The 24,672-nt window shown below is 53.2% G+C and overlaps 1 protein-coding gene across 2 annotated transcripts in view; it reads left to right on the top strand.

Moving 5' to 3' along the window:
• Positions 1-10,737: 10,737 nt before the first annotated feature.
• Positions 10,738-24,672, top strand: part of NRBP1 (nuclear receptor binding protein 1) — a 31,573-nt gene continuing 17,638 nt past the window's right edge. Inside the window, exons 1-6 of one of the 2 annotated variants that reach the window (XM_066594337.1) lie at positions 10,738-10,894; positions 20,186-20,409; positions 21,910-22,032; positions 23,515-23,616; positions 23,943-24,032; positions 24,122-24,162. In XM_066594337.1, the coding sequence (XP_066450434.1) occupies positions 20,218-20,409; positions 21,910-22,032; positions 23,515-23,616; positions 23,943-24,032; positions 24,122-24,162 (548 nt within the window). In that variant the 5' untranslated portion in view covers positions 10,738-10,894; positions 20,186-20,217. The remainder of the gene's footprint in view (positions 10,895-20,185; positions 20,410-21,909; positions 22,033-23,514; positions 23,617-23,942; positions 24,033-24,121; positions 24,163-24,672) is intronic. The other variant, XM_066594338.1, reaches the window with a different exon arrangement.

Consider the following 24,672-nt stretch of genomic DNA (forward strand, 5'->3'; position numbering starts at 1 on the left):
CTGCCTGTCCATGAGTGTGTGGTCTGTCATTCTATTTTGAGTTCTGTCTGTATTCCTGAATCTTGAGTTTGTTCTGAATTTCTGACAACAGTCCCTCTATCTGGGGAGTCGGCTGCCAACCACACAAGGACCTGTCTAGGCTTAGTTGGTTGGTCCAGTGGATCCACATTTCGTAATCCATAACAGTGGTATTGTAATGTACAGAGGGGACTGTAGAGACTCAGCAAAGTTTTGGGTGTGAATGGCCTGAAGGTTGCTGTACATATGGTGGGTAGGAGGGTCTGGGGAGATGCTAGAGAGCCTGACAGAGAAAGAGAGGAGGTTATGGTCCGACTGCAGGAGCGGGGAATTGGTGAAGTGGAAAACAGAGCAGAGACGGAAGAAGACCAAATCCAGAGTATTGCCATCTCTGTGAGTGGGAGAAGCTGTGAGTTGTGAGAGACCAAGGGAGGAGGTGAGCGAAAGAAGCTGAGAGGCAGATGGGCTAATTGGTGGAGATGTTAAGGTCACCTAAAATGAGGGTTGGAATTTTGCAGGAGAGGAGGTGCAGAGCCAGGTGGCAAAGTGATCCAGAAACAGGCAAGGAGCACCTGAGGGGCGGTAAATAACTGCTACTCACATGGACAGCGGATGGAAAAGCCATAGGGTATGTACCACGAATGATGGGAAAGTGAGTGAGGGTCCCGGGGCAATGACCTTGAAGGTACATTGCGGGGAGAGAAGAGACCCCTACTCCTTCACCACGCCTGTTTTCCGGTCTTGGAGTATGGGAGAACTGCAAGCCATTGTAAGACAATGCAGCAGGTGAAGCAGTGTTAGACTGCTGTATGGTTGTTTCTGTGAGAGCTAGCAGGTTTAGGGATTTAGCAGTGAAAAAGTTGTGGATCATGTTGTTGTGGATGGTGGGGAGTTTGTTCCATGCAGACTGGCAGTTCCAGAGTGCATATTAAAAGGAAACGGGAGGGTATGCATAGACTAGTGGTTGTCTTGAAGGGTGTCTGACTGAGGCAGGTGGGGGGTAACAGGAGCACTAAAGGGTGGACCAGGATTGGGAGAAATATCCACCACTGCTAGTAACAGCAGGATAGTGAGGGTGAGCAGGTGGTTACGAGATTTGCGAGGGCAGCTGTAATGTTTCTCTGTGGCTTCAGGGGAATTGAGGCGTCTTAGGAAAGTGAACAGTGCACATGAGCTGTACATGGGTAAAGAAAGGAGAGAGGGCTGATATGGATAGAATGCACCAAAGGTCGGCGTTGGAGGTAGGTTTGAAATAAAACAGTAAAGATGAGAATAGAAGCTACAGTAGTAGTGATGGTGATGAGATGCAAGGTGTTAAGGCAACTTTATTGGCAACTTATGCGGCATACCTGTCTCTTGCCCTGTCGAACTGCCCTGTTTAACTGCATAAAAGTACACTTGATCCCAGTCATACTTCATCCAGGGAACACACATGCGTGTCAGTAAATGAAAACTACTTTAAAATCAAGCAACAGACAACATCTGGGAGGGACTAGTTTAATTAGATTCATTAAGCAACTAGCCCGTGACCCAGCCAGTAGTTATATGGCTCTCTTAGATAAACAACACCTCCACGTTAAAACTGGACACAGAGGTGGGGGTTGAAGCTATATGGGGGAGCGTGCACCACAAAATGCATAAAATGAGAGCAATATCTAGGCAAGATACACGGACCATACACATAACAGTTGAAATGTACAAGGTAGCAATGGTGCCGATTAAGCAGAGGTTCGCTGCACAGTGTTTCAGCAGTTCAGTTGGAGCAAGAGACACGGATCATACACATAACAGTCCCAGATTACACGGTAGTAGTCAATTCCGTGTCACCACATAATGGTCAGTCATACATGGTGAGCTCTGAGTGCGCACTGTCCAGGGGAGCTGAGGACAATAGTAAGCCTCATGGGATGTTTATGGACATGGCCTACTAGATGATTACAGTAGTAGTCCTGCTAAATGTCATGGTACCACATAATGGTCAGTCATACATGGTGAGCTCTGGTCCAAACTGGACTTGCGGGGGCTTACAATCTAATTCGCATTAGAGAGGGAGATGAATAGAAGACGGCGTTCAACACCCCGTTCGGACATTTTGAATGTCTGGTCATGCCTTTCGGGCTCTGTAACGCCCCCGCTGTGTTTCAGGGTTTTATGAACGCAGTCTTCCACGACTTCCTGGGGGTATTTCTGGTCATCTATCTGGATGACATTCTGGTGTACTCGCCTGGCTGGGACTCACATGTGCAGCACCTGAGGTTGGTCCTGACCCGTTTGCGCGAGTGCCAACTTTTTGTCAAGTTAGAGAAATGTACATTTGGTTCTAAACAAGTATCCTTCCTTGGTTATGTAATCTCACCCACAGAGATTCAGATGGAGTCTGATAAAGTAGCGGCAATCTCCCAATGGGTCAGACCAGACAACCTCAAGGCTCTCCAGCGGTTCTTAGGTTTTGCAAATTTTTACCGCAAATTCATTAAGAATTACTCGGTTATTGCTCAACCTCTGACCGACCTGACTAAGAAGGGGGCCGACTTGGTAAAATGGTCACCTGCAGCCCTTGAGGCCTTTAGTCATCTAAAGAGGGCATTCACGACTGCCCCAGTGTTAATACAGCTGGACGCACGACTACCCTTTTTTATTGGGGTAGATGCGTCTGAAGTGGGGACAGGAGCAGTATTGTCACAGGAAGTCAGTGGGAGGTCTGGGTATAGCCCATGTGCATTCTTTTTGCGGAAGTTCAATTCAGCAGAGCGCAACTACGACATGGGTAACCACGAATTATTGGCTATCAAATGGGCTTTGGAAGAGTGGCGACACCATCTTGAGGGGGCTAGACACCCAATTACCGTATATACTGATCACAAGAACCTGGTATATCTCGCCAATGCGAAAAGACTTACAGCTCGTCAAGCCAGGTGGGCGTTGTTCTTCGCCAGGTTTAATTTCGTCGTGACATATATCCCAGGAGAGAAAAACGTGAAGGCGGACGCCCTGTCACGGAGTTTCGGGGTACCGGATAGTGAGACCATGACTCCCGAGAATATCTTAGCCCCTAGCGTGGTGGTGGCAGCTGTGGAGTTTAACTTCGTCCCTCAACTACAGAATGCTCAGCAGGACGCTCCTTCGGGGGTGCCGGAGGGCAGATAGTTTGTGCCAGAGACCCTACGCCCTAGAGTCATGGATGAGTCTCACTCGTCGGTTCTCGCAGGGCATCCAGGGTTTCAGGGAACCCTGGATCTTTTTTCCAGACACTTCTGGTGGCCAGGCATGTCTCAGGAGATCCGCAACTTTGTGAGGGGATGCTCGGTCTGTGCTCGGAATAAGAGTCGGCGGCGTCCTCCGGAGGGTGCTCTGAGACCGCTACCGGTTCCTTCCAGTCCATGGTCGCACTTATCGGTAGATTTCATCACTGATCTACCAGAATCCCAGAAGTGCACTACTATCTTAGTGGTGGTCGACCGGTTCTCAAAGATGGCACATTTTGTGGCGTTAAAAATGCTACCCTCGGCAAAAGAATTTGCTAAGATTTTTGTAAAAGAAATCATTCATCTACATGGGGTTCCCGAGAACATCGTATCTGATCACGGGGTTCAGTTTGTGTCGCAGTTTTGGCGTGCCTTCTGTAGAAACCTGGGAACGTCGCTTTCTTTCTCTTCAGCGTTCCACCCGCAAACTAATGGTCAGACTGAGCGGAAGAACCAAGATTTGGTGCAATATTTACGGTTGTTTGCTAGCGAAAAGGCTCATCAGTGGGCAGAGTTCCTGCCGTTGGCAGAGTTTGCACTCTTTTGTGTATACAGTCAGCATCCTCGCTTCCTTACAGCAATCCCTACTCCTTCGGTCTGTCCTGCAGCTGATGTTGCCACAGATACGCTTTGGGGAGTATGGAAAGAGGTACAGAGAAACTTGGAGGCAGCGGGGGCTCGTATGCAGTTGCGTAGTGGGAGGAGTCTGTCAGTATCTGAACCTTACAGGGTGGGACAGAAGGTATACCTGTCTTCTAAAAATCTCAAATTGCGGGTCCCATCCTTGAAGCTGGCGCCACGTTACGTGGGGCCGTTTGCCATCACACGTGTGGTGAACCCACTCGCCTACGAGCTGGGGTTGCCAGCTACATGGAGGGTTCACAGGGTGTTCCATAAGTCTTTATTGAAACCTTTTGTCCCTTCGGTGATACATGGTGAGCTCTGGGTGCGCACTGTCCAGGGGAGCTGAGGACAATAGTAAGCCTCATGGGATGTTTATGGACATGACCTACTAGATGATTACGGTAGTAGTCATGCTAAGTGTCCTGTTACCACATAATGGTCAGTCATACATGGTGAGCTCTGGGTGTGCACTGTTCAGGGGAGCTGAGGACAATAGTAAGCCTCATGTAAGGTTTATGGGCATGGCCTACTAGATGATTACGGTAGTAGTCATGCTAAGTGTCATGGTACCACATAATGGTCAGTCATACATGGTGAGCTCTGGGTGCGCACTGTCCAGGGGAGCTGAGGACAATAGTAAGCCTCATGGGATGTTTATGGACATGGCCTACTAGATGATTACGGTAGTAGTCATGCTAAGTGTCCTGTTACCACATAATGGTCAGTCATACATGGTGAGCTCTGGGTGCGCACTGTTCAGGGGAGCTGAGGACAATAGTAAGCCTCATGGGATGTTCATGGACATGGCCTACTAGATGATTACGGTAGTAGTCCTGCTAAATGTCATGGTACCACATAATGGTCAGTCATACATGGTGAGCTCTGGGTGCGCACTGTCCAGGGGAGCTGAGGACAATAGTAAGCCTCATGGGATGTTTATGGACATGGCCTACTAGATGATTATGGTAGGAGTCCTGCTAAATGTCATGGTACCACATAATAGTCAGTCATACATGGTGAGCTCTGGGTGCCCACTGTCCAGGGGAGCTGAGGACAATAGTAAGCCTCATGTAAGGTTTATGGACATGGCCTACTAGATGATTACGGTAGTAGTCATGCTAAGTGTCCTGTTACCACATAATGGTCAGTCATACATGGTGAGCTCTGAGTGCGCACTGTCCAGGGGAGCTGAGGACAATAGTAAGCCTCATGGGATGTTTATGGACATGGCCTACTAGATGATTATGGTAGTAGTCATGCTAAGTGTCCTGTTACCACATAATGGTCAGTCATACATGGTGAGCTCTGGGTGCGCACTGTCCAGGGGAGCTGAGGACAACAGTAAGCCTAATGGGATGTTTATGGTGGTCTGGGGAATGGCTATAACTAGTGGTAGGGTAATAAATTATATATCATGTGATATGGCAGGAACCCTTAATGCTGCCTTATATACCCCCACACTGCTGAGTAATAGTGCAGTAATAGCTGGGAGCATCACTAGTGGGGGGGACTGGCTATAACTAGTGGCAGGGTAATAAATAGAGATGAGCGAGCGTACTCGGAAAAGCACTACTCGCTCGAGTAATTGGCTTTATCCGAGTATCGCTGTGCTCGGGTCTGAAGATTCGGGTGCCGCTGCGGCTGACAGGTGAGTAGCAGCCGGGAGCAGGGGAGAGCGGGGGGGAGAGAGGGAGAGAAAGATCTTACCTCCGTTCCTCCCCGCTCTCCCCTGCAGCTCCCCGCTCCGTGCCGGCACCCAAATCTTCAGGGACGAGCACAGCGATACTCGGATAAAGCAAATTACTCGAGCGAGTGGTGCTTTTCCGAGTACGCTCGCTCATCTCTAGTAATAAATGGTATATCATGTGACATGGCAGGAGCCCTTAATGCTGCCTTATAGACCCCCACACTGCTGAGTAATAGTGCAGTAATAGCTGGGAGCATCACTAGTGGGGGGGGGGACTGGCTATAACTAGTGGCAGGGTAATAAATGATATATCATGTGATATGGCAGGAGCCCTTAATGCTGCCTTATAGACCCCCACACTGCGGAGTAATAGTGCAGTAATAGCTGGGAGCATCACTAGTGGGGGGGGACTGGCTATAACTAGTGGCAGGGTAATAAATGGTATATCATGTGACATGGCAGGAGCCCTTAATGCTGCCTTATAGAACGTCCACACTGCTGAGTAATAGTGCAGTAATAGCTGGGAGCATCACTAGTGGGGGGGGGGGGGGTGGCTATAACTAGTGGTAGGGTAATAAATGGTATATCATGTGATATGGCAGGAGCCCTTAATGCTGCCTTATAGACCCCCACACTGCGGAGTAATAGTGCAGTAATAGCTGGGAGCATCACTAGTGGGGGGGGGGGGGTTGGCTATAACTAGTGGTAGGGTAATAAATAGAGATGAGCGAGCGTACTCGGAAAAGCACTACTCGCTCGAGTAATTTGCTTTATCCGAGTATCGCTGTGCTCGGGTCTGAAGATTCGGGTGCCGCTGCGGCTGACAGGTGAGTCGCAGCGGGGAGCAGGGGAGAGCGGGCGGGAGAGAGGGAGAGAAAGATCTTACCTCCGTTCCTCCCCGCTCTCCCCTGCAGCTCCCCGCTCCGTGCCGGCACCCGAATCTTCAGACCCGAGCACAGCGATACTCGGATAAAGCCAATTACTCGAGCGAGTGGTGCTTTTCTGAGTACGCTCGCTCATCTCTAGTAATAAATGGTATATCATGTGACATGGCAGGAGCCCTTAATGCTGCCTTATAGACCCCCACACTGCCGAGTAATAGTGCAGTAATAGCTGGGAGCATCACTAGTGGGGGGGGGGGGGGGGGACTGGCTATAACTAGTGGTAGGGTAATAAATGGTATATCCTGTGACATGGCAGGAGCCCTTAATGCTGCCTTATAGACCGCCCACACTGCGGAGTAATAGTGCAGTAATATCTGGGAGCATCACTAGTGGGGGGGGGGGGGGGGGACTGGCTATAACTAGTGGCAGGGTAATAAATGATATATCATGTGACATGGCAGGAGCCCTTAATGCTGCCTTATAGACCCCCACACTGCTGAGTAATAGTGCAGTAATAGCTGGGAGCATCACTAGTGGAGGGGACTGGCTATAACTAGTGGTAGGGTAATAAATGGTATATCATGTGACATGGCAGGAGCCCTTACTGCTGCCTTATAGACCTTAGACATGTTACTGGGGGATGTACGAGGTACTTAGGATGCTGCTCTACAGAGCAGAGCTACCATTGATGGTATTGGATCACAGATGTACGAAGTCTTGTGGTATTTGTTATTTCCTCCTGACAGTCTGACTTCCCGGTCCGTAGTTCCCTGTATTCTTGGTTTTTTCTTATTCTTCTGCATACTTTGTAGTATAGGGGTAAACTTGTATATTCCTTAGCTGTGGCATTCAGTGCAGACCGGGTCTAGTATTTGTACAATAATTGGCTCGCGGTCCGTTAATACACAGATTTGTAGTTTATGTTTGTTGTGTAGGTGAAATCCATCTCAGATACAACTAGATGGTTGTGTCAGGCTTCATCATCTATCCCAGCATGCAGCAGACATGACTCCTCCGCTCTCAGACCCAGGGGTAGTATAGAGGCCTTGGGGACGAGCTGGGACCACCCTACATGGGTGTAATGAGAGGACCATGGATGGCTCCTAGGGACCTCCATCTCCCTGGTTAGGTCAGGCAACACATTCCCTAGTGGTTAGATCACGTGTTTGGGATGAGGGAGGAGGTCATGTCATTGATGGTATGGGGGAGGGGCTGGGTAGCATAATGAATCAGACGCAAAAGGGGGGACTGTTAGTGAAATGAATAGGACTCCATTTTGTATGCGGCAGCCATCTTGTATCATCCTTCATACATTGTCATTTTACCTTCACAATAAGAAACTACAGATATTAAATAGTTGTACAAAAAGCCCCGAGTGAACAGCTGAGGCCGAAGATACCAGAAAGCTATGAAAAGGCCTCCAGACTGGCCCCCGTGTCAAGATGACACATACTTCACCCCCTTCCCCCCTCTGTATGTGCTCTAGTACTGGTGATGCCCATTCTCTGCCCCCTCTCCCCGTCTGTATGTGTTCTAGTCACAGTGATGCCCGTTCCCTGCACCCTCCCCCGTCTGTATGTGTTCTAGTACCGGTGATGCCCGTTCCCTGCACCCTCCCCCGTCTGTATGTGTTCTAGTACCGGTGATGCCCGTTCTTTGCCCTCCCCCATCTGTATATGTTCTAGTACCGGTGATGCCCATTCTCTGCCCCCTCCCCATCTGTATGTGTTCTAGTACCGGTGAAGCCCGTTCTCTGCCCCCTCCCCCATCTGTATGTGTTCTAGTACCGGTGATGCCTGTTCTCTGCCCCCTCCCCCCGTCTGTACGTGTTCTAGTACCGGTGAAGCCCGTTCTCTGCCCCCTCCCCCATCTGTATGTGTTCTAGTACCGGTGATGCCTGTTCTCTGCCCCCTCCCCCCGTCTGTACGTGTTCTAGTACCGGTGAAGCCCGTTCTCTGCCCCCTCCCCCATCTGTATGTGTTCTAGTACCGGTGATGCCCGTTCTCTGCCCCCTCCCCCATCTGTATGTGTTGTAGTACCGGTGATGCCCGTTCTCTGCCCCCTCCCCATCTGTTAGTGTTCTAGTACCAGTGATGCCCTTCTCTGCCCCCTCCCCCATCTGTATGTGTTCTAGTACCAGTGATGCCCGTTCTCTGCCCCCTCCTCAGTCTGTATGTGTTCTAGTACCGGTGATGCCTGTTCTCTGCCCCCTCCCCGTCTGTATGTGTTCTAGTACCGGTGATGCCCGTTCTCTGCCCCCTCCCCATCTGTTAGTGTTCTAGTACCAGTGATGCCCTTCTCTGCCCCCTCCCCGTTTGTGTGTTCTAGTATTGGTGATGCCCGTTCTCTGCCCTCCCCCCCGTCTGTATGTGTTCTAGACCCAGTGATGCCCGTTCTCTGCCCTCTCCCTGGTCTGTATGTGTTCTAGACCCAGTGATGCCCGTTCTCTGCCCTCTCCCTGGTCTGTATGTGTTCTAGTACCGGTGATGCCCGTTCTCTGCCCTCTCCCCCGTCTGTATGTGTTTTACTCCCGGTGCTGCCTGTTCTCTGCCCTCTCCCCCATCTGTATGTGTTCTAGTACTGATGATGCCCGTTCTCTGCCCCCTCCCTCTCTGTATGTGTTCTAGTCCCGGTGATGCCCTTCTCTGCCCTCTCCCCCGTCTGCATGTGTTCTAGTACTGGTGATGCCCGTTCTCTGCCCTCTCCCCCATCTGTATGTGTTCTAGTCCCGGTGATGCCCGTTCTCTGCCCTCTCCCGGTGTTCTAGTCCCGGTGATGCCCGTTCTCTGCCCTCTCCCCCATCTGTATGTGTTCTAGTACCAGTGATGCCCGTTCTCTGCCCTCTCCCTGGTCTGTATGTGTTCTAGTACCGGTGATGCCCGTTCTCTGCCCTCTCCCCCATCGGTATGTGTTCTAGTCCTGGTGATGCCCGTTCTCTGCCCTCTCCCCCATTTGTATGTGTTCTAGTCCCGATGATACCCGTTCTCTGCCCTCTCCATCATCTGTATGTGTTCTAGTACCGGTGATGCCCGTTCTCTGCCCTCTCCCTGGTCTGTATGTGTTCTAGTCCCGGTGATGCCCGTTCTCTGCCCTCTCCCCCATCTGTATGTGTTCTAGTCCTGGTGATGCCCGTTCTCTGCCCTCTCCCCCATCTGTATGTGTTCTAGTCCTGGTGATGCCCGTTCTCTGCCCTCTCCCCCATCTGTATGTGTTCTAGTCCCGGTGATGCCCGTTCTCTGCCCTCTCCATCATCTGTATGTGTTCTAGTACCAGTGATGCCCGTTCTCTGCCCTCTCCCTGGTCTGTATGTGTTCTAGTCCTGGTGATGCCCTTCTCTGCCCTCTCCCTGGTCTGTCTGTGTTCTAGTCCCGGTGATGCCCGTTCTCTGCCCTCTCCCGGTGTTCTAGTCCCAGTGATGCCCGTTCTCTGCCCCCTCCTCTGTCTGTATGGGTTCTAGTACCAGTGATGCCCGTTCTCTGCCCTCTCCCCCATCTGTATGTGTTCTAGTCCCGGTGATGCCCGTTCTCTGCCCTCTCCATCATCTGTATGTGTTCTAGTACCAGTGATGCCCGTTCTCTGCCCTCTCCCTGGTCTGTATGTGTTCTAGTCCTGGTGATGCCCTTCTCTGCCCTCTCCCTGGTCTGTCTGTGTTCTAGTCCCGGTGATGCCCGTTCTCTGCCCTCTCCCGGTGTTCTAGTCCCAGTGATGCCCGTTCTCTGCCCCCTCCTCTGTCTGTATGGGTTCTAGTACCAGTGATGCCCCATCTCTGCCCTCTCCCTGGTCTGTATGTGTTCTAGTCCCGGTGATGCCCGTTCTCTGCCCTCTCCCCCATCTGTATGTGTTCTAGTCCCGGTGATGCCCGTTCTCTGCCCTCTCCCGGTGTTCTAGTCCCAGTGATGCCCGTTCTCTGCCCCCTCCTCTGTCTGTATGGGTTCTAGTACCAGTGATGCCCGTTCTCTGCCCTCTCCCCCATCTGTATGTGTTCTAGTCCCGGTGATGCCCGTTCTCTGCCCTCTCCCTGGTCTGTATGTGTTCTAGTCCCGGTGATGCCCGTTCTCTGCCCTCTCCCTGGTCTGTATGTGTTCTAGTCCCGGTGATGCCCGTTCTCCGCCCTCTCCACCCTCCTTCACCATCTTTTCAGGTTTGCGCAACGCGGATGGGAACTTTGGCCTCTCTGGGTTGCCGTAGCGCTTGGACGTCTTGACGTAAATGGTCACGTGGTAGAAAACGCAAACTCACAAGAAAACGTGTGAACGCCCCCTGCGCCCCGCCCATTGGTGCCGGGTCTGTACGTGCGTCCTGTGCGTCTGACGTCACCACTCGGTGAAGGGATTCAGCTGACGCAGATTGACTCCGTTCATCGGGCGACAGCGAGCCGCAAAGCCTGCCGACACCCCGCGGTAACCTCCGGCGTCAGCCTATGTGCTACTGCTGCTGTAGGCCCTCATTTACTGTACTGTCCCTCCCCCTGTATAGTATCCATATACTGCCCCTTCTATAGGCCCTCATCTACTGTACTGCCCCTCCCCCTGTATAGTATCCATATACTGCCCCTTCTATAGGCCCTCATCTACTGTACTGCCCCTCCCCCTGTATAGTATCCATATACTGCCCCTTCTATAGGCCCTCATCTACTGTACTGCCCCCCCCCTGTATAGTATCCATATACTGCCCCTTCTATAGGTCCTCATCTACTGTACTGCCCCTCCCCCTGTATAGTATCCATATACTGCCCCTTCTATAGGCCCTCATTTACTGTACTGCCCCTCCCCCTGTATAGTATCCATATACTGCCCCTTCTATAGGCGCTCATTTACTATACTGCCCCTCCCCCTGTATAGTATCCATATACTGCCCCTTCTATAGGCCCTCATCTACTGTACTGCCCCTCCCCCTGTATAGTATCCATATACTGCCCCTTCTATAGGTCCTCATCTACTGTACTGCCCCTCCCCCTGTATAGTATCCATATACTGCCCCTTCTATAGGCCCTCATTTACTGTACTGCCCCTCCCCCTGTATAGTATCCATATACTGCCCCTTCTATAGGCGCTCATTTACTATACTGCCCCTCCCCCTGTATAGTATCCATATACTGCCCCTTCTATAGGCCCTCATCTACTATACTGACCCTCCCCCTGTATAGTATCCATATACTGCCCCTTCTGTAGGCTGTTATTTACTATACTGCCCCTCCCCCTGTATAGTATCCATATACTGCCCCTTCTATGGGTACTTTTTTTTACTATACTGCCCTCCCACTGTCCATTCTTTGTATACTGCCCCTTCTGTAGGCCCTTGCATACTATACCCCCCCCCCTCCCCCTCTAATTTTTTTGTATACTGCCCCTTCTGTAGGCTCTTACATTCTATACTGCCCCTCCCCTTTTACATTCTCTGTATACTGCTCCTTCTGTAGTCCGTTGCATACTATGCTGCCCCTCCCCCTGTATGTTCTCTATATACTGCCCCTTCTATGGGTATTTATTTACTATACTGCCCCTCCCCCTATACATTTGTTATATACCTCCCCTTCTATAGGTCTTTACATACTATACTGCCCTTCCACTGTACATTCTCTGTATACTGCCTCTTCTATAGGTGTTTATTTACTATGCTGCCCCCTGTACATTCTCTATATACTGCCTTCTATAGGTCCCTATTTACTATACTGCCCCTGTACATTCTTTATATACTGCCTTCTGTAGGTCCCTATTTACTATGCTGCCCCCTGTACATTCTCTATATACAGCCCGTTTTGTAGGTCCTTATTTACTATACTGCCCCTCCCCATGAATATTTTCTATATACTGCTTCCTCTATAGATCCTTATTTACTATACTGCCCCTCCCCCTGTATGTTCTCTGTATATTGCCCCTTCTATAGGTACTTATTTCCTAAACTGGCCCCCTATACATTTACTATATACCTCCCCCTTCTATAGGTCCTTACATTATATACTGCACCTCCCCCTGTACATTCGCTTATTACCTCCACCCTTCTATAGATGCTTATTTACTATGCTACCCCCCCATGTATATTCTATTAATACTGCCCCTTCTATAGGTCCCTGCATACTATACTGCTCCTTTATATAGGTCCTTACATTCTCTATATACTGCCCCCTCTATAGGTCCTCATTTACTATATTGCCCCTCTCCCTGTATATTCTCTATATAGTGCCCCTTCTGTAGGTCCTAATATACTATACTGCACCTCCCCCTATATATTCTCTGTGTACTGCTTTAATAGGTTCCTACGTTCTACTATACATCCTCCTATACCATGGTGTCGCTCTTTTATGTGCGGCACCGCAGTCCAATGAAAGCTGTGGAGGAGGAAATCTGTCTGTTGCCCCTAGCAACCAATCACCGTGCAGGCTTCATGTCTTATACTGCGGAGGTAAAATGAGAATCCTAGCCTGGTAGTGTTGGAGGGGTCCTCCGGGGTCATTGGGTCCTCCGGGGTCCTCCGAGATCCTCCGAGATCATTAGGTCCTCCGGGGTCATCTGGTCCAACCCCCTGCTCAGTGCAGGATCACTATATCATCCCAGACAGATGTCTGTCCAGCCTTTGTTTGAACACTTCCATTGAAGGAGAACTCTCCACCTCCCGTGGCAACCTGTTCCACACATTGACCCCCCTTCACTGTCTAATATCTAATCTGTGTCTCCTCCCTTGTTTCATCCCATTGCTTCTAGTCTTTCCGTGTACAGATGAGAATAGGGCTGATCCCTCTGCACTGTGACAGCCCTTCAGATATTTGTAGACCGCTATTAAGTCTCCTCTCAGCCTTCTCTTCTGCTAAACCTTCCCAGATCCTTTAACCGTTCCTCATAGGACATGATTTGCAGACCGCTCACCATCTTGGTAACTCTTCTCTGAACTCCCCCCAGTTTGTCTATGTCTTTTTTAAAGTGGGGTGCCAGAACTGGACCCAGTATTCCAGATGAGGTCTGACTAAGGAAGAGTAGAGGGGGATAATGACCTCACGTGATCTAGACTCTATGCTTCTCTTAATACATCCCAGAATTGTGTTTGCCTTTTTGGCTGCTGCATCACATTGTTGACTCATGTTCAGTCTGTGATCTATTAGTATACCCAAGTCTTTCACATGTGCTGCTGCTTAGCCCAATTCCTCCCATTCTGTATGTGCTTTTTTCATTTTTCTTGCCCAGATGTAGGACTTTGCATTTCTCCTTGTTAAATACCATTTTGGTAGTCACTGTCGCCCCCTACAGACGACCAGTAGAGAGGAGCGTCTGACCAGACTGTTAGTAGGTGTTGGGGCCAGTGGATGGGGGCCACACATGGTGACTGGGCTCAGGACGCCCCCTACAGACCACCAGTAGAGGGGGGAAACTCTGACCAGACTGTTAGGAAGTGTTGGTACCAGTGGATGTGTGAGGGCGCACAAGGTGACCGGGCTCAGGACGCCCCCTACAGACCACCAGTACAGAGGAGCATCTGACCAGACTGTTAGGAGGTATTGGGACCAGTGGATGGGGGCACACAAGGTGACCGAGCTCAGGGCGCCCCCTACAGACCACCAGTAGAAAGGAGCGTCTGACCAGACTGTTAGGAGGTGTTGGGACCAGTGGATGGGGGCACACAAGGTGACCGAGCTCAGGGCGCCCCCTACAGACCACCAGTAGAGAGGAGTGTCTGACCAGACTGTTAGGAAGTGTTGGTACCAGTGGATGTGTGAGGGCACACAAGGTGACCGGGCTCAGGACGCCCCCTACAGACCACCAGTAGAGAGGAGCATCTAACCAGACTGTTAGGAGGTGTTGGGACCAGTGGATGGGGGCACACAAGGTGACCGGGCTCAGGACGCCCCCTACAGACCACCAGTGGAGAGGAGACTCTGACCAGACTGTTAGGGGTGTTGGGATCAGTGGATGGGGGCACACGAGGTGACCGGGCTCAGGGCGCCCCCTACAGACCACCAGTAGAGAGGAGCATCTAACCAGACTGTTAGGAGGTGTTGGGACCAGTGGATGGGGGCACACAAGGTGACCGGGCTCAGGACGCCCCCTACAGACCACCAGTAGAGAGGAGCATCTAACCAGACTGTTAGGAGGTGTTGGGACCAGTGGATGTGTGAGGGCACACTAGGTGACCGGGCTCAGGACGCCCCCTACAGACCACCAGTAGAGAGGAGTGTCTGACCAGACTGTTAGGAAGTGTTGGTACCAGTGGATGTGTGAGGGCACACAAGGTGACCGGGCTCAGGACGCCCCCTACAGACCACCAGTGGAGAGGAGACTCTGACCAGACTGTTAGGAGGTGTTGGGATCAGTGGATGGGGGCACACAAGGTGACCGGGCTCAGGACGCCCCCTACAGACCACCAGTGGAGAGGAGACTCTGACCAGACTGTTAGGAGGTGTTGGGATCAGTGGATGGGGGTACACAAGGTGACCGGGCTCAGGACGCCCCCTACAGACCACCAGTAGAGAGGAGCATCTAACCAGACTGTTAGGAGGTGTTGGGACCAGTGGATGTGTGAGGGCACACTAGGTGACCGGGCTCAGGACGCCCCCTACAGACCACCAGTAGAGAGGAGCATCTAACCAGACTGTTAGGAGGTGTTGGGACCAGTGGATGGGGGCACACAAGGTGACCGGGCTCAGGACGCCCCCTACAGACCACCAGTGGAGAGGAGACTCTGACCAGACTGTTAGGAGGTGTTGGGATCAGTGGATGGGGGCACACAAGGTGACCGGGCTCAGAACGCCCCCTACAGACCACCAGTAGAGAGGAGCATCTAACCAGACTGTTAGGAGGTGTTGGGACCAGTGGATGGGGGCACACAAGGTGACCGGGCTCAGGACGCCCCCTACAGACCACCAGTAGAGAGGAGCATCTAACCAGACTGTTAGGAGGTGTTGGGACCAGTGGATGTGTGAGGGCACACTAGGTGACCGGGCTCAGGACGCCCCCTACAGACCACCAGTAGAGAGGAGTGTCTGACCAGACTGTTAGGAAGTGTTGGTACCAGTGGATGTGTGAGGGCACACAAGGTGACCGGGCTCAGGACGCCCCCTACAGACCACCAGTGGAGAGGAGACTCTGACCAGACTGTTAGGAGGTGTTGGGATCAGTGGATGGGGGCACACAAGGTGACCGGGCTCAGGACGCCCCCTACAGACCACCAGTAGAGAGGAGCATCTAACCAGACTGTTAGGAGGTGTTGGGACCAGTGGATGGGGGCACACAAGGTGACCGGGCTCAGGACGCCCCCTACAGACCACCAGTAGAGAGGAGCATCTAACCAGACTGTTAGGAGGTGTTGGGACCAGTGGATGGGGGCACACAAGGTGACCGGGCTCAGGACGCCCCCTACAGACCACCAGTGGAGAGGAGACTCTGACCAGACTGTTAGGAGGTGTTGGGATCAGTGGATGGGGGCACACAAGGTGACCGGGCTCAGAACGCCCCCTACAGACCACCAGTAGAGAGGAGCATCTAACCAGACTGTTAGGAGGTGTTGGGACCAGTGGATGGGGGCACACAAGGTGACCGGGCTCAGGACGCCCCCTACAGACCACCAGTGGAGAGGAGACTCTGACCAGACTGTTAGGGGTGTTGGGATCAGTGGATGGGGGCACACGAGGTGACCGGGCTCAGGACGCCCCCTACAGACCACCAGTAGAGAGGAGCATCTAACCAGACTGTTAGGAGGTGTTGGGACCAGTGGATGGGGGCACACAAGGTGACCGGGCTCAGGACGCCCCCTACAGACCACCAGTGGAGAGGAGACTCTGACCAGACTGTTAGGAGGTGTTGGGATCAGTGGATGGGGGCACACAAGGTGACCGGGCTCAGAACGCCCCCTACAGACCACCAGTAGAGAGGAGCATCTAACCAGACTGTTAGGAGGTGTTGGGACCAGTGGATGGGGGCACACAAGGTGACCGGGCTCAGGACGCCCCCTACAGACCACCAGTAGAGAGGAGCATCTAACCAGACTGTTAGGAGGTGTTGGGACCAGTGGATGTGTGAGGGCACACTAGGTGACCGGGCTCAGGACGCCCCCTACAGACCACCAGTAGAGAGGAGTGTCTGACCAGACTGTTAGGAAGTGTTGGTACCAGTGGATGTGTGAGGGCACACAAGGTGACCGGGCTCAGGACGCCCCCTACAGACCACCAGTGGAGAGGAGACTCTGACCAGACTGTTAGGAGGTGTTGGGATCAGTGGATGGGGGCACACAAGGTGACCGGGCTCAGGACGCCCCCTACAGACCACCAGTAGAGAGGAGCATCTAACCAGACTGTTAGGAGGTGTTGGGACCAGTGGATGGGGGCACACAAGGTGACCGGGCTCAGGACGCCCCCTACAGACCACCAGTAGAGAGGAGCATCTAACCAGACTGTTAGGAGGTGTTGGGACCAGTGGATGGGGGCACACAAGGTGACCGGGCTCAGGACGCCCCCTACAGACCACCAGTGGAGAGGAGACTCTGACCAGACTGTTAGGAGGTGTTGGGATCAGTGGATGGGGGCACACAAGGTGACCGGGCTCAGAACGCCCCCTACAGACCACCAGTAGAGAGGAGCATCTAACCAGACTGTTAGGAGGTGTTGGGACCAGTGGATGGGGGCACACAAGGTGACCGGGCTCAGGACGCCCCCTACAGACCACCAGTGGAGAGGAGACTCTGACCAGACTGTTAGGGGTGTTGGGATCAGTGGATGGGGGCACACGAGGTGACCGGGCTCAGGACGCCCCCTACAGACCACCAGTAGAGAGGAGCATCTAACCAGACTGTTAGGAGGTGTTGGGACCAGTGGATGGGGGCACACAAGGTGACCGGGCTCAGGACGCCCCCTACAGACCACCAGTGGAGAGGAGACTCTGACCAGACTGTTAGGAGGTGTTGGGATCAGTGGATGGGGGCACACAAGGTGACCGGGCTCAGGACGCCCCCTACAGACCACCAGTAGAGAGGAGCATCTAACCAGACTGTTAGGAGGTGTTGGGACCAGTGGATGGGGGCACACAAGGTGACCGGGCTCAGGACGCCCCCTACAGACCACCAGCAGAGAGGAGCATCTAACCAGACTGTTAGGAGGTGTTGGGACCAGTGGATGGGGGCACACAAGGTGACCGGGCTCAGGACGCCCCCTACAGACCACCAGTAGAGAGGAGCATCTAACCAGACTGTTAGGAGGTGTTGGGACCAGTGGATGGGGGCACACAAGGTGACCGGGCTCAGGACGCCCCCTACAGACCACCAGTGGAGAGGAGACTCTGACCAGACTGTTAGGAGGTGTTGGGATCAGTGGATGGGGGCACACAAGGTGACCGGGCTCAGGACACCCCCTACAGACCACCAGTGGAGAGGAGACTCTGACCAGACTGTTAGGGGTGTTGGGATCAGTGGATGGGGGCACACAAGGTGACCGGGCTCAGGACGCCCCCTACAGACCACCAGTGGAGAGGAGACTCTGACCAGACTGTTAGGAGGTGTTGGGATCAGTGGATGGGGGCACACAAGGTGACCGGGCTCAGGACGCCCCCTACAGACCACCAGTAGAGAGGAGCATCTAACCAGACTGTTAGGAGGTGTTGGGACCAGTGGATGGGGGCACACAAGGTGACCGGGCTCAGGACGCCCCCTACAGACCACCAGTGGAGAGGAGACTCTGACCAGACTGTTAGGGGTGTTGGGATCAGTGGATGGGGGCACACGAGGTGACCCGGCTCAGGGCGCCCCCTACAGACCACCAGTAGAGAGGAGCATCTAACCAGACTGTTAGGAGGTGTTGGGACCAGTGGATGGGGGCACACAAGGTGACCGGGCTCAGGACGCCCCCTACAGACCACCAGTAGAGAGGAGCATCTAACCAGACTGTTAGGAGGTGTTGGGACCAGTGGATGGGGCACACAAGGTGACCGGGCTCAGGACGCCCCCTACAGACCACCAGTGGAGAGGAGACTCTGACCAGACTGTTAGGGGTGTTGGGATCAGTGGATGGGGGCACACGAGGTGACCGGGCTCAGGGCGCCCCCTACAGACCACCAGTAGAGAGGAGCATCTAACCAGACTGTTAGGAGGTGTTGGGACCAGTGGATGGGGGCACACAAGGTGACCGGGCTCAGGACGCCCCCTACAGACCACCAGTGGAGAGGAGACTCTGACCAGACTGTTAGGAGGTGTTGGGATCAGTGGATGGGGGCACACAAGGTGACCGGGCTCAGGACGCCCCCTACAGACCACCAGTAGAGAGGAGCATCTAACCAGACTGTTAGGAGGTGTTGGGACCAGTGGATGGGGGCACACAAGGTGACCGGGCTCAGGACGCCCCCTACAGACCACCAGTAGAGAGGAGCATCTAACCAGACTGTTAGGCGGTGTTGGGACCAGTGGATGGGGGCACACAAGGTGACCGGGCTCAGGACGCCCGCTACAGACCACCAGTAGAGAGGAGCATCTAACCAGACTGTTAGGAGGTGTTGGGACCAGTGGATGGGGGCACACAAGGTGACCGGGCTCAGGACGCCCCCTACAGACCACCAGTAGAGAGGAGCATCTAACCAGACTGTTAGGCGGTGTTGGGACCAGTGGATGGGGGCACAAGGGGTCCGTGCCTGGTTGACAGCACTGATGAGATGTTTCTACCCAGTTTTCTCCTCTTCGACTGTTGCCTAAAGCAGCCCAGAGGGTCCTCCTTCCCGGCTCGTGTGGCTTCCTCCACTGGATGAACTGGTAAAGTTGTTTCTTGTGGACCAATGGCGGGGATCGGCAGGCGGAGGAGTCTTGCCATCTGCACACACGATGATGGTGGTAGTCGTTGTTTGAGGTCCTCGTACCCGTGTTGGACTTACTGGTCTTCTGGCGGAGTCATAGCGATGCTTGTTTCCATGATTGATATACTATACACCACGTCCCCTATAGATCACCATATAGGTTCTTCCTCTTCAGTTGTCCCGTATGCTGCGCCTCCTTCACATTATATACTCCTCAGTTGGTTCCTATAAAGTTCATTCTGTATATATTGCCCATTCTGTGGGTCCCTGTATACAACACTGCTTCTTTCTACTTAAATATTCTATAGCTCCCCTCCACTATATAGTTCTCTTCTTGTATGTTACACGGTACCCCCTATACTAGTCCCTTTATAGGGGTCTCTAGTGTTCTGCCCCCTCACTCCTGTACATTCTCTATACTCGGCTCCCCCTATAGTTCTCTCTGTAGTGTAAACCCCGTCCTATTCCTGACTCTATACTGCTCCATCGGTAGGTCCCTATAGACTTCACACAACCTTCCATCTAAAGCTGTTTGCTCCTTCTATAGGTCTCTGTATCCTATAATGCCCACCCTATACATTTCTGTATGTACTATTTCTATAATACTGCTCCTTCCTCCTATATTCTCTCTGGTCCCTCTATACAGTCTCTATGTACAGCGTACTATACTGCTCCCCCTTAGGTCCTTATATACTATACTGACCATACTCCATAGGCCCCTATAGTATATGTCTTCCTCGTACACTTTCTATATACTAAACCCTTACTAGGTTCCTATATACTATACTGCTTCTCCCTGCAGTCCCTCTGTACTGTCCCCTACAGGTCCCTTTTCTGGTCTGCGCCACCATATACTGTTCATGCTATTGGTCAGGCAGTTCTCTGGTCTTCGGGCTGGCGGTCCTGTGTGGGCCCCGTGGGCTGGCGGGCCCCGCGGGCTGCCGCTCTGACACGTTTCTATATCTTTAGGTGCTTCCTCCGTGTGACTGCACTCCAGAACAATGTCTGAAGGGGAGAATAAAGTTGCCCCCAGCACCGGCTCAGACCCCAAACTGGAGAGCGTTGTATCCATGTCCCCCCCAGTGAGCGCCCCCTCTGTGCCTGCCCAGGAGGAAGAGGAGGAGGAGAGCGAAGACGAGTCCGAGATCCTGGAGGAGTCGCCTTGTGGTCGCTGGCAGAAAAGGCGTGAGGAGGTGAGGCGCCACCTGGTGGCTTCCGTCAGTCTTCATCTTGTGTGACTCCCTGGTGCTGGTATACTCTGCTCATATGATTGGGGTGTATATATGTGACCACTCCCCTTCCCGGTATTCTGCTCGGGTCATGTGACTGGTTTGTATGTATGTGACCCCCTGGTATTGCTCTGCTTGGGTCATGTGACTGGTTTGTATGTATGTGACCCTTTGGTCTTGCTCTGCACGGGTCATGTGACTGGTTTGCATGTATGTGACCCCCCTGGTATTGCTCTACTTGGGTCATGTGACTGGTTTATATGTATGTGACCCCCTGGTCTTGCTCTGCTTGGGTCATGTGACTGGTTTGTATGTATGTGACCCCCAGGTATTGCTCTGCTTGAGTCATGTGACTGGTTTGTATGTATGTGACCCCCCTGGTCTTGCTCTGCGCGGGTCATGTGACTGCTTTGTATGTATGTGACTCCCCCCTCCCTGTTATTGCTCTGCTTGGGTCATGTGACTGGTTTGTATGTATGTGACCCCCAGGTATTGCTCTGCTTGAGTCATGTGACTGGTTTCTATGTATGTGACCCCCAGGTATTGCTCTGCACGGGTCATGTGACTGGTTTGTATGTATGTGACCCCCTAGTCTTGCTCTGCACGGGTCATGTGACTGGTTTGTATGTATGTGACCCCCAGGTATTGCTCTGCTTGAGTCATGTGACTGGTTTGTATGTATGTGACCCCCAGGTATTGCTCTGCACGGGTCATGTGACTGGTTTGTATGTATGTGACCCCCTGGTCTTGCTCTGCTCATGTGCCTGTTTCTGCTGCGGCTGGATGAGAGTAGTTGCAGAGTTGCTGGCGCGGCTCCATCGCCGCCTGACTCATCATCAGCCATCTCCCTCCTCGCTCCTCGCCCCGATGCGCGCTCTTCTCTCCTCTCTGCTCCTGTCCTGTAGCCGCCTCTTATGGACGTCGGTGTGCCGGAGTCTCCATCCCGTAGGTGTCGGAGGGCTGAGTATGGCCGGTTGCATTGCTGCTTTTCTTGCCGCCCGCTGTGCCTTCCGTGAGGTTGCATCGTCTGTTACTTTCCCAGGAGCTGGCGTATTGGCTTCATACTTAACCCTTTATGGACCAAGTTTTGTACTGGAGATTAGAAGGAACGTTCTGCTTGATCTTTGAATGCAGTGCCCCCTCCTGTCCATGGCTGTCTCTGATATTGCTGACTCACGGACAGGAGCGGCTCGGTGCCCGGAGGATGCAGAGCTTCTCATCAGATGCATCGTTGTCATTGTACTGTGGCTCCCATCTTCGGGTTTACCGCTCAGTAAGCGCCTGCGATTGCTGCGCCCCCGACTGTCCGTATCTTTCATACGGAGGTTGTGCTTAATAGCGGCATATGGCGTATAAAGTACCGTAAGAACCTCGCAGAATGTGACGAGCTCACGGTCGTCCTTGGAGGGGCCCGACATATCTTCTCTGTGGCAGGAGTTACTGACAGAGCTGCTCTTCCATCAGGTGAACCAGCGCAATGTGCCCGGCATCGACAGCGCCTACCTCGCCATGGACACCGAGGAGGGGGTGGAGGTGGTCTGGAACGAGGTCCAGTTCTCGGAGAGGAAGAACTTCAAGCTGCAGGAGGTGGGTACGGGTGACCATCGGGGAGGCCCTCAGTGGGTGGGGGCGACCATCGGGGAGGCCCTCAGTGGGTGGGGGCGACCATCGGGGAGGCCCTCAGTGGGTGGGGGCGACCATCGGGGGGGGGCCCTCAGTGGGTGGGGGCGACCATCGGGGAGGCCCTCAGTGGGTGGGGGCGACCATCGGGGGGGGGCCCTCAGTGGGTGGGGGCGACCATCGGGGGGGGGGGGGCCCTTAGTGCGTTGCCTCGGTTGGTTCCATGAAAAATGCCCATGTGGAAATTTGCCCAAATAGAAATTTGCCCACACAGAAAAGCTGCCCCCGTGTTCTTACATCAATGCAGCAGCACCAAGCTCTGGATGTGATCCTGTGAGATGCATGGGGGGGCGCTCACATGATATGTGGTTGGGAGTTTGGGTTGACCTATAGCAAAAGATGAGGATGGGTGCTTAGTATCAGTGTCCTTCTCAGTAGGTAGGTGTAGTCTGGTCTCCTCCCAGCGGGCATCCATCAGTGCTGTCTGCGGTTGTACACGGGACTACATGCAATCTTCCTTCTCCCCGGAGCGTGTGAACGGGGCGGTGACGTCGCCCCCGCCTGGTCAGACAGATCGTCGCTGTGAATCCTTCACATCCCTGTGTATAAACAGTCAACGAGCCAACAGCGGTCTGTATGCCGGCTGACACTGAACCACGAGCCAGGAGCCAGTGGTCCTCATACGTCCTTCATATTGTTCATTGTGGCTCGTTTGAGCAATTTTTAACTCTAGTCATTCCGTCTAAACGCGTGGTACCTTATGTGCAGAAACCCGTGCCTGTTCCAAGGAGGACCAGCGCCCGCGGCGTCCAGCCATGAGCCGGCGGCTCTAGGAGCAGGCAGAGTTTAAAGCTCCCTTCCCCTGCCTCTTGCCGTACACGGGTGTGGGTGAGAGTTGGCCACCTGTGCTCAGAGGCTGGCAGGTTATTGTGTTAGCCGGAGGGGCTTCTGCATATACTGAGGGTGCAGCTGGTAGAGATCTTCGGCGTCCTCATGATGGCGCCCTGGAGCAGCTTTCGCAACGCACGTAACCCCCTGTTCTACCGCCGTCTTCCCAGCGGCTGATTTCTGTGTGATGGATGGCTGACAGACGTGACTTGCCACAAATTAACCCTGACTAATGCCCAGGCAGGTCGCCTCGCCGTAGAGCAAGTACGAGGCCCAGGATCACATGGGTGCCACTTCTGCCGATCAGCGGGTAGAAGATGTCCGTAAGATCGGCTAGTTGGCAGTCAGTAACTGTATTGCATCGTGTGCAATGAGTGTTTAATAAACGGCCATTATTATTGGACCTCTTTAATAAAGTGGTGGTTTTCCTGTGGGCATTGATAGCCGTGGGCACTTTTCTGGCCACCACTTCAGTGGGTGGGAAGGTGAGGGTTGGCGGCCTCGCTGGGTGGTGGTGACCATCGGTGAGTTGCAGCCTTCTAACTTGGCGTCTCTCTACAGGACAAGGTGAAGGCCGTGTTTGATAACCTAATCCAGTTGGAACATCTCAACATCGTGAAGTTTCACAAGTACTGGGCCGACGTGAAGGAGAACAGAGCGAGGGTGAGTCCTTGACACATCTCAGTGGGGGTCCTCTGCCACCGTGTACATGCACCCTAGAGTCCCGCCACGTCCTGTCGGCTCATTGGTTCCATTCAGTTGCTCTTTTGGTCTCTCTGGGCAGCTGGTTGATGACCGCGGTGGGCACCAGTACCGCTCTCGCAGAGCTTGTGATCCAGCCTTCCTAGACCCCCGATTGGTAGGGTTGCCACTAATGTTTCCGCAGTCACAGTGAGCCTTCTCCATGGCCCCCTCTCTCACCAGGGTCCGCTATATTGTCTCCCGTCACATCGCTCTCTGACAACCCTCTTATTATCTCACCCCGACAGGTGATTTTCATCACAGAATACATGTCTTCCGGGAGCCTCAAACAGTTCCTGAAGAAGACCAAGAAGAACCACAAGACTATGAATGAGAAGGTGAGGAAGTGCACCCGGCACCCTGTGGTGTGATGATGCCCCCTGCTGTCCTCTATGTCCCTCCTCATGACTTGTACTTGTGTCCACAGGCCTGGAAGAGATGGTGCACGCAGATCCTGTCTGCGCTCAGGTGAGTGCGGTGCCCCGATGATGGTGATGGTAGCTTACCGTCAGGCTTATTGTCCCTTAGTTGTTGTCAGGAGGGTCCTGAGGAGATCTACGGGATCAGCGGTGATCGGCAGGGTCTCCACGCCCCTTTAGTGTTGTATAGACCAACATACCAGGGGTTGGTTACCAGTCTATAGTGGTCAGGACCTACCAAAAATGCTCCAAGAAATGACACCTAGTGGCTGGTGACAGTCATGGCCATCCGTTTGAGGTGTGGGACGCCTCTCTGGTCCGATCCCCCAGAAGAGCGACTGTAGGACTATTACTGATGACTCCCTGCCGGTGATGATAGAAAGGTATCAAATCACAGATTACTGTCTGTGGGGGGCGGCAAACCAATCAGAGTGGCCATGTGACCCCTGTCCACCACCGAAAGTGCCTACAACGGGCGTCAGAACTGTGGCAATGGAAGAAGACGGCCTGGTCTGATGAATCGCGTGTTACATCATGTGGGTGGCCTACTTGGGGGGAA

This window comes from Eleutherodactylus coqui, chromosome 1, assembly GCF_035609145.1.
Source record: "Eleutherodactylus coqui strain aEleCoq1 chromosome 1, aEleCoq1.hap1, whole genome shotgun sequence".
NCBI lineage: Eukaryota > Metazoa > Chordata > Amphibia > Anura > Eleutherodactylidae > Eleutherodactylus > Eleutherodactylus coqui.